This window comes from Quercus robur, chromosome 3 (assembly GCF_932294415.1).
Source record: "Quercus robur chromosome 3, dhQueRobu3.1, whole genome shotgun sequence".
Taxonomy (NCBI): domain Eukaryota; kingdom Viridiplantae; phylum Streptophyta; class Magnoliopsida; order Fagales; family Fagaceae; genus Quercus; species Quercus robur.
The window spans coordinates 39,814,495-39,825,106 of record NC_065536.1 but is presented as its reverse complement, the minus strand read 5'-3'; the positions used below and the strand labels follow the sequence as shown (position 1 = coordinate 39,825,106).

At 35.1% G+C, this 10,612-nt stretch overlaps 1 protein-coding gene and 1 long non-coding RNA gene across 2 annotated transcripts; one reads left to right on the top strand and one right to left on the bottom strand.

The window, feature by feature from the left end:
* Positions 1 to 575: 575 nt before the first annotated feature.
* Positions 576 to 2,594, bottom strand: LOC126719610 (uncharacterized). The gene has a single exon (XM_050422145.1). It carries the CDS (start codon positions 2,592 to 2,594, stop codon positions 576 to 578), a length of 2,019 nt encoding a protein of 672 aa, XP_050278102.1.
* Positions 2,595 to 6,459: 3,865 nt separating this feature from the next.
* On the top strand, positions 6,460 to 10,356 carry LOC126718002 (uncharacterized). The gene is made up of 3 exons (XR_007652802.1): positions 6,460 to 6,913; positions 7,990 to 8,050; positions 9,924 to 10,356. It is a non-coding gene; the product is annotated as an uncharacterized LOC126718002 (long non-coding RNA).
* The last annotated feature ends 256 nt before the right edge of the window (positions 10,357 to 10,612 follow it).

The window sequence follows — 10,612 nt, the reverse complement described above, 5'->3', positions numbered from 1 at the left end:
GATGCCCCACGGGAATTGGGACAACTTCTACGGTTATGCCCCTCTTGATGACACACTCCGCATCGTTGCCTCGGTTGAGTCTCCCTCAAGTCTGGATCTTCCCTCCGGCTTCCCCGTTCTCGCTGTACCCCATCCGTTTCATTCCTTATTCTTGACTTCACAGGACGACCTATGCCCCGCAATAGCAGTGGGTCAGGCACCCATCGTGGTCCGGAAACGTCCCTCCACTCAGACTCTGACTTTGGTACCACAAAATTATGTGAATATGTGAGAATGGCGTTGTTCAAACTGTAACATGGGTCAATATAGTTGGTCGCATTGAGATGCAGATCTTGAAGAACTTTAATTGCATGTGAACAAGGGATCTTCAAGTTTTGCCACTTTCTGCAACCACATGTTCTAGCAAATATGCGCACTTCATGACTGTGGTTTCCCCCTCCACCTCTATGGTCATTGTACGGGGTAACCACCTGATATACACGCTCTGCATGATTAAAATTCCTCACAGTGTGTCCTGCAATTTTCTGCTCATTTCTGCTATAGATCTCCATTGCATAATCACTCCACACCTTACCTCAAGAGAGATCAGAAGTAATTTGTTTATGTCGATCGTGGAAATATGCAACAAGTTTGCACCAAGTGAAATGAACCATTGCAGCAATGGGCAAACCGCGGGCACCTTTAAGTACCCCATTAAAGCACTCGGAGATATTGGTTGTCATTGCCCCATAACGTCTTCCACCATCATGTGACTGGGTCCATTTCTCCACATCCTCACTCACTAGATATGTGTATGGCATATAACGTTCAATCCGCGTATCAGTAGGGTCTACACCCCTCAGTAAATTAATCTCGGCCTCCTTAATGGTTTGCATTATGGACTTAAATTTAGCTTCATTACTCGCATATCCAGCTTTCAAGGCCAATGTCTTTAGAATCGGGTTATCAAAGTGTCTGTTGAAGTTGCTAGCAACATGTCGAAGGCAATATCGGTGATATACCTGTTCTCTTCCGTCCTCACGTCTAGGCCACTCTCGAATGGCACATTTGATACCTTTGTGTCGGTCAGAAATAATACAAATGCCATCGTTAGGTATGACATGCTCTATGGAAGTCCTGAGACACTCTAAAAACCACCCCCAACTAGCCCCTGACTCCTTGTTCACAACAGCGAAGGCGAGAGGCAAAACCTTTTGGTTAGCATCGGTTGCCATTGCAATCATCAATACCCCTTTGTATTTACCATACAGATGAGTCCCGTCAATACTAATCACTGGCCTGCAATATTGGAATGTAGCAATGCATGGAGCGAATGCCCAATATACATAGCGTAGTACCGCAGTACCTTCGTCTGGCCTAGGTATGGTGTGATAGCTGTACTGGGTACCTGAGTCCTCATCCAAGTATGCCAACAACAACTTTCGCAACTTTTGGTAAGACTCCTCCCAATCCCCAAATATCTTAGCAATTGCCTTTTGTTTTGCGTCCCATACTTTATAGTAAGAAAGCTCATGATTATACTTAGTACGTATGATCTCCCATAGGTCATCAATACGTGTAGTGTGATTTTTTTGCAATTTTCCCACAATTTCTGATGCAACAAAATGCGAATCCATCATTCTACCATCTCTTTTTAGGCCAAAGGGTATACAAGTGTGTGGACCCACATAAGACGTAACCATCCACATACCATTGAATTTAGTCTTCATGTATGCCCCAACATACCACATGCAGTTGTCATCAACACATGCGGCGCACAATTTCGTTTTGGTCGACCTCCGGATTATAAAATTTCTATTATCCTTTGCTGCGTATATTATCAATGCATGCTTCACCGCATCTTTATTTGCAAAAGTCAACCCTTTAGAAAAATGCATCCCATCTTCCCAAGTAGAGACAAATGGTATCTGAAGACGTGAAGGATCAACCATATCTTCCCACGTATTTGAGTAGAATGACTCAGCAGGAGGTCTGTAGCCAGTGGTCGTATTTCTATTATACTGGACACCAATATCATCATTTGCATCACCTTCATCATGGTCCTCCATATTTTCCTCTTCAAAATTGGGAACGACTTCATGTTCATCCACATCGTTCTCAAAGTCGCCTTGCTCAATCCTCTCTTCGTACTCATCCACAACCTCAACATTTTCACCATCATTCGCAACATGATCTTCGTCTTCGTCTTCCTCCTCTAAATGTGTCTCTTCACGATAGAGGGTTTCACTAGTATTAGCAACATGATCTTGAGATGGGAGCGTATAACCTCCCATCGTATACCCTTGTGCAGTATACCCTCCCATCGTATACCCTCCCATTGTAGTGCATCCATCATCTAGGGCTGTAAATTGTAAAGCCGTAGTTGTTTCTTGCACCACCTCAATAGTGTTATCTGCAGGCGCCTCCAAACTTACATACAACTCAACAGCATTTACTTGGGGCATTTTCTGGATCCTATTAAACATCATCTTTACATGTTTATCTTCTTTGATCGCCATATACCCATAATTTATCCGTTCATGAAGGACTTCTTGTGGGTAACGATAAATAATCTTGATGTCATACCAAGCAGGATTCAATTTCAATTCGTCCATTATTTTCCTCTTCAAATCATTCAACGTCTTCAACTTACGACATAACATCATGTAGTAGCATTCGATACCCTCCCCTCTAAATGGGAATCCGTCAATCCCTTCAGGATTGTGAAGGGGTCCACCGAAGTATACATTTATATCAATATTCTTCAAAGATTGTGAACCTATTAGAGAGCCAAGCCAAGGAAATTTATGTTAGTGACATATTTTATCTCTTTCATTTATGTTCGAATTACAAAACCTTTTCTATCTACTCAAAGTACAAAAATTACAAGGGATCTAAAAGTGTAACAATTGCATATACTCACCCCACATCACATACAAACACACTCAATCATTATAATTTCGTACTCAAACAAATAAAAAAACTAAAAACAAAACTCACCCCCATTACAAATTTTAAACTCAGCTCTAACAAAAATATAAATAAAAATATCATCATTCCAGTGCTACGGAAATTAATGGCATACCCTATTACACTACTATTAATGAAACAACATAGAGCAGGGTTCATCAGACAAAAGAAAAAAAAAAAAAAAACACTAATGTGAATATGATCATGATCAATCAAATTAGACATATCATCTAATTTGAAAATCAAGGCATTAATATACAGTGAAATATACTAGATGTGATATACAAACTCAAATTTTGACTCTGAATCATAAAAATCATACAATAAAAAATCCGTCATGACAGTAAATTTGTTTCGAATCTGCTAATATGTCATCAGCTTTATGTCATCCAGAAAATGGAAAAATGCTAGCTGCTTAATTAGGTGCAACTGGACCGGTGACCCAATTATTTTCATAGCTTTTACTGTATTCAATAATGTCTTTCTCATGGTTGGAATTTCATAAAAGTTGGAGGTTGCACAATTCTTTGAACCTGTTTCTTTTTTCTTTCCTTATGTGTCTATTATTTATATATTTATATAAATATATAAATATATAGTTGTATAAATATATAAATATAAATATATAGTTGTATAGATATATAAATATAAATATATAAATATAAATATATAGTTGTATAAATATATACATTTATTTATATTTCTATAAATATGTACATATATTTATATTTATATAAATATATAAATATAAATATATAAATATAAATATAAATATATAAATATATAAATATAAATCTATATATTTATATAACTATATATATATATAACTATATATATATATAACTATATATATATATATTTATATTTATATTTATATTTGCATTTAGTTGTATAAATATATAAATATATAGTTGTATAAATATATAAATATATTTCTATAAATATATAAATATATAGTTGTATAAATATATAAATATATTTCTATAAATATATAAATATATAAATATAAATCTATATATTTATATAAATATATATATATATATATATTTATATTTATATTTGCATTTAGTTGTATAAATATATAAATATATAGTTGTATAAATATATAAATATATTTCTATAAATATATAAATATATAAATATATTTCTATAAATATATAAATATAAATAAAAATATATATATAAATATTTAAACATATAGTTGTATAAATATAAATATATATACATATTTAAACAACCAACTAATATACATAAGGAGCCCTGCTTGGGCTTCCAGGCCGGTTACTCAAAAAAAAAAAACTAATATTATGAAACAAATATACATATTTAATACAAACAAATATCTTATTACGAAACAAATATAAATATTTAATACAAACAAATATTTTATCAAGAAATGGCATGACAAATTCAATGCAAGCAACACTTTTTAAAGCAGCTATATACACTAAACAACCAACTAGATAGTGAGGAGGAGACCCTTACTTGACATGAGGATGAGCAAATATACTGCTGAGATTGTATGAGACTGAGAGGAGCAATGTTTTGCTGCTGATGTATGAGAGTTTATGAGAGTTGTATGATGTTTTGTGAGAGTTGTTGAGAGAGGTTTTGTGAGAAGTTGTTGAAGGTGTGAGTTGTGTGAGGCAGTGAAAATATTTTCTGAGAGTTGTGTGAGAGGTTGTGTGAGAGTTTTTTATTACAGACCAATCACCCAAAAATAAAACACGGATATGACCAACGCCAAAACAGTGCTGGTCAGACTTTTCTTTATAAGCTTTGCACATTCAAAATGACATAACCCACTCAAAAACAAATACTTGATGGCACGCCCAAAGGAGACCAAAAATACAACACAGTAGCTGGTCAGCTTTGCACAAAAACACAGACTTGATGGACTTGATGGCACACCCAAAAGAGACCAAAAATACAACACATTAGCTGGTCAGCGTAAGGTTCAAAAACAGACTTCATGTCAGATATTCTCTGCATGGACTTGATGGCACGCAAGAGACCAAAAATACAACACAGTAGCTGACTTGATGGCACGCAATAGACCAAAAATAATACAATACAGTAGCTGGTCAGTTCAAAAACAGACTTCATGTCAGATATTCTCTGCACGCCTGCACGCCCAAGACAAAACATAGACACGACCAAGACGTGTGAGCTGGTTTGACTGTGTGAAAATCGAGTCTCTAAGACTCGATTTCTCTTTAAGTAAATCGAGTCTCATAGACTCGATTTCTACGTGTTCTCCACGTAGAAATCGAGTCTCAAACACTCGATTTCTACGTGGAGTACACGTGGAAATCGAGCCTCAGACACTCGAGTTCTGCGTGTACTCCACGTGGACTTTTCGCATAGGAAACCAGGTAAACCGAGCCTTAGAGGCTCGATTTACAGGTTCTAAATCGACCCTCTAAGGCTCGAGTTGTTACAATTACAAATTGTTTGCAAACGGGGCCAACTAACTGAATAGTTAGTTTTTAAATGCTAGTTTCCTACAATCTCCAAAAAAAAACCCGCTTCCCAGTTCCTTTCAAAAACACTTTGTTTCCAGTTACGCTAAAACGATCTTTTTGGGCCAAAATGGCCAACTGGCCCTAAAATCGCAACTATTTGGTTAGTAGGTTCCGTTTACAAACAATATCAGTTACTAGCATCTCGAGTCTTTGAGGCTCGATTTTCGCTTATAAATCGAGTCTCAAAGACTCGATTTCCATGTTCTGATCTGGCAAATGTTGCCCACCTGGAAATCGAGTCTCTAAGACTCGATTTATAAACCAAAAAAATTTGAAAAAATTCCAAGTCTCACAGTCTCTCGTACAAGCCAAATACCCAAAAAAAAAATTTAAGAAGTCCAGCAGGAGATCAGAGGGAGAAAGAAGACTCAGTCCAGCAGGAGATCAGAGGGAGAAAGAAGACTCAGATTAGAGGGAAAAAGAAGAATCAGATCAGATAGGAGCCGAAGCAGGCCTGGGCCGCGCGCGACCTGGGTCTCGCGCGGCCTGGGTCGCGCCCCGTCGCGACCTGGGTTGCGCACGATGCGCAGCCTCCGTCGCGCACCGTCGCGACCTGGTTCGCGCACGATGCGCAGCCTGCGCGCGACCCAGGTCGCGACGGGGCGCGACCCAGGCCGCGCGCGAGCTGGCGCTGGTTCGCTCACGGTGCGCGGCCTGGGTCTCGCGGCGGTGGTGTTTTTTTTTCTGTTTCCAATCCCGCTCTTCTCTCTTTCTATTTCTGGTGTTTTTTTTTTTTTTTTTTTTTTTTTCTGCTCTGATGAAGTTCTGGCTGGGCTGTGGGTTGTTGTGGTTATAAAAGTTAGAAATCGAGTCTTTAAGACTCGATTTCCATGTCATCGCCACGTCAAAAAATATGTCAGATCGGACCATGGAAATCGAGTCTTTGAGACTCGATTTATAAGCGAAAATCGAGCCTCAAAGACTCGAGATGCTAGTAACTGATATTGTTTGTAAACGGAACCTACTAACCAAATAGTTGCGATTTTAGGGCCAGTTGGCTATTTTGGCCATCTTTTTGCTTTTTGATTTTTCCAGAAAAAGAAGCAGAAGAAGAAGGAAGATGAAAAACAAAATCCAAAACTTAGATGAGAAAGAAGTAAGCGATCAGAGGTGCCATCTCCGATTCTCTCACACAATGGCCACCGATTCATCAGACCAACTCAATCTCAACCCTACTACTACTACAGAAGAAAACCCTAAACAAACCCTAGACGACGACACTACTACTGATGTCACGCCCATCAGATCGCCTCGAAGAAGAAGAAAAGGAAGAACCAATCGATGAGGCTTCCGATCAGCCTTCTGTAACCACCGTCGATTCTGATGCGAAGTACGGCGAGGATTCAAAGAGCACTATATCCGCTGCCTATAGCAGGGGATGTTGTTGATGTGGATCCAGCTTCCAATCGTTTCACTCCGCACTCCAAGTACAAATTTAGGTTTTTGTTTTAACTCTCTCTTGGATTCAGTTGTAGATTTCATTTGTCATTGATTGATTTCAATTTCGATCTGTTTAATAAAAAAGTAATGGGTTTTTCTTTAGCTTTTCTTTTTTTGGGTATGTAGATGGAAAGGCAAATCATTGGAAATTCTGTTCTTAATTTTAATTTCTTGGGTTTTGTTTTGTTGATTATTGTTTTTTGGTTAGAACTTTTTTTTCCCTATTTGGTAGATTTTTGTTAGATTTAGTTCCTGTTTGCACCTGAAATTTGAATTCATTAAATTGTAGCATAAAAAACGGTTAAGAATTATGCACCAATTTCTTTTCTTCATACCCTTTTCTTATTTACTTAATTTTCTGTTTTATTTCAGATTATGAGAGATTTAATTTTTCTGTATATAGGTTATGGTTTTATAATCTCTGAGCATCCTAAGACTCTTATATCAACATGAATTGCAAGTGTTGCAATATATGTGATTCTAAATTTGAACTTGGTTGTAAATGTAGATTGCAATTCATTTGCCTTAGATTGCCGTTCTGTTCAGTGCAGCCTTATTTTGGGAATACAAGATTGATGAAAATTGAGAATGCTATGAGTGTAATATCTGTTGAATGCTATTTACAGGGGACTGAGTGTAATATTTGTTGCTGTTTCTGTGATGTATGTCCATGGGCTGTATTTCTGTTGCTGCATATTTTGTTTTCTGCAGAACAGGTTCAGGATTTTCTGCATAATTTGTGCTTACAGGGGGTAATTCTAATATCTGTTGCTGTTTCTGTATTGTATGTCCATGGACTGTATTTATTTTGTTGCATATTTTGTTTTCTGCAGAACAAGTCTTTGTTCCCCTGTATTTATGCTTACAAGTTTGTTATGTGTTTTTACATGGATTTCCCTTTTATGAAATAAAATTTCTATCTTTATCTTTAAAAAAAAAAACTTTGCAAATACTGCAGACTGCAATCGTTGGCATCGTTTGGTTTTGTTGAACGTCTCATGGGTAGTTAGCATATCTTCTCAAACTTTCAAATGTCATTTATCTAAATCACTAATTTAAATTTTTTCCCTGCCAGAAAAGTTACTGGATTCTCTAATAGGAGAATTACCGTTGGTTTCTCTACAATAAAATGAAAGGTATGATAGCCTAAATTTTCCTCCTTATTTCATTGTTCAATGAAATCTCTTTTCCGTTTGCAATTGCTTTGATTTAGGACAAAGATTTCCTTAACAGCAACACAAATAAGACTATAAGTGCAAACGTTTTCTGGGAAAAGAAAATCTTAGAAAAGGAGATTTTAAGAACTTAACTGGAACTTAAAATAGATGGGTACATTTAAGGTTTTACTGTTAAGGTAGAAAACGTTGGAGGAACTATTGTCGGGAGAAAGGAAGGAATTGATCAAATGGGAAGTAAAACCAAACTTCAAAACATAGATTTATGACAAAGAAAAAAAAATTCAAAAACAAAAACAAAATGAAGATTATCAAATTAACACAGTTAGACTATTAATTTCAAATTAAGCATATGGGCCAACATCATAATGAAGATTATTTATTATGTGACTAATTAGTTAAGGTGAGGGAAGAGTACAAAAAATTAAAATGAAAACTTACTAGGAAATGAAAGAGCAGCCAGTTGTTGGCATGACAGCCCTTCTCTTTTTCTTATGTTTTTAGCACATATTTTCTTTCTGTATTTCTTTCTCTTTCTTTGCTTACTTTCCCATATTTTTTATAGTTTTTTTTTTTTTTTGGGCTAAATTTTAGTTGACTGTAGATTTTATTTTTAATTCTTTTGCTAAATGTTTTCCAATTGCAGTTTTTTTTTTTTTTTTTTTTTTTTTTTTTTTTTTTAGGATCTAACAGTAGATTGGTCATGAATAAATGTGTCATTTTATTGGGTTTGGGATGGTATCTAATCTGTTAGAAATTGACATGTCACATATATGTCTATTTTATAGAAAAGATTTAATAATCAATATATTGCTTGGCTTTAGGTCTGCTATTTATAAATAATGTCATGTTACATTATTGGATGACATTTTCCAGAAAAAAGTAGGTGAAGTATATTGAGCTAAGTGTAAATTTCTTTGAAAATATTTAAAAGACAAACAACTATATAAGTTTTGATTGTCTTCTAATACGTAAATGACTAATAATGTTATATAGACTCAACCTTTAGATGAATCAAAGGACTTTTTTAGAGAGTGAAGACAAATAAATGTACCGAATATTATGTAAAGGTTGCTTTAGTCATCTGGCTTAAATAGTAGAATTATTAATAAAAAAAAAAAAAAAATTCAGATAGTAAGGCAATGTGCGAACTTTGGCAATCATGCGTTGTCAAAGATTGGTTTGAAAATGTTGCTGATAAAAGGGGTTGGTATGTTACTAGGGATAGAGTTTAAAATTTCATTGATAGTATTCATCCTCCCCCTGGTACTAAGTCCACTTTTTAAGGCTTTTGCCACTGGAATAAGCATTAAGTTATGTTTTTATATTAAGGTATATTTTTATACTTTTTGGTATCATTTTGTTATTTAGCATTGGAGTATTTTTTGTTAAGATAGAAATGGGATTACTTTATGATTGTGTACGAAATTTGTGAGGACTTTCTTAGTGACTTCTCCTCCACTATAGAGTTATGTACATTTTTTGTATGTACCCTTGGTCTGTCTAATTGGAAGCCTTTTATTCTGGTTTTTCTTGGGTTTGAAAGGTTGATTGGTTTGGTAACAAACACATTGTTAATTGGCTTATAGTATGCATCTTAGAGTTTGATAGGTTTCGTATTTTGGATGATGTATGTTAGATTGTTGGGCTCTTCTACTTTAATGAAGATTTGGAATTTTCTTGAAGAGAATACTAAAAAAAATTAAGTATCTGCAATATTTCATTATGTAGCACTGATGCTTGATGTGGTAGATAATTTGCAGGTGGTTCATTGTGATAACTTTTTTTTCTCTCTCCAATCTTTCTCTTATCTATATTTTTTTTTCTTCCTCAGGTCAAAGCTGACTGGTTGTGTTATGTGGAATCTACAACTGTATAGGAACCTTGCTTTTTTATAGTTTTAGAGTTAAGATAAGGACAGGTTCCATGTGCTTTTCCATCTTGCAAGTTCCTAGATGTAGAATTCCCATTTTAGCTACTTTTTGGAGGGAAAGCTTCCACAGTTTGAGTAGGACTGACAAAAACAGTTTAGCTTTAGGCTACTTGGTTCTAATATCTATGGGCTTGAGAGAGGTTACAATAGAAAATGGACTCGAAGTCCTATATTTACAAAAAGTGATACATTTAGTGTAAATAAGACAGAGATTAGTCAATTCCACAATAATGAATATTGTGAATCATAAGATTCACTTCCTATAGATTATTGAAATAAAACAAAAAATATGTGACTACCTTCAAAAGAATAATCTACGGTATGATTGTTTTTATTGTGTATGTCTTAGTGTTTTGGATTTGAGTACTTATAGATGATTTACTTTTATTTATTTATTTTATGAATAGATGATTACATAATAATGGGTGAAAAGTTTCATGATTTCCATAACTTGGGTGTGTGTATAATCTAATATATCTATTTTGTTTATCACTACGAGGTTTGTTGTTAACAAATTTTCTCTATATCATTGCAGCTTTTTCGGGATTGTGAATTTTTTTTTTTTTTTTTTTTTTTTTTTTTTTTTTTTT

Bases quoted from the DNA above. Each gene is read 5' to 3' on its own strand.
- LOC126719610 (XM_050422145.1), bottom strand. From the start codon at position 2,594: ATGGACGAATTGAAATTGAATCCTGCTTGGTATGACATCAAGATTATT.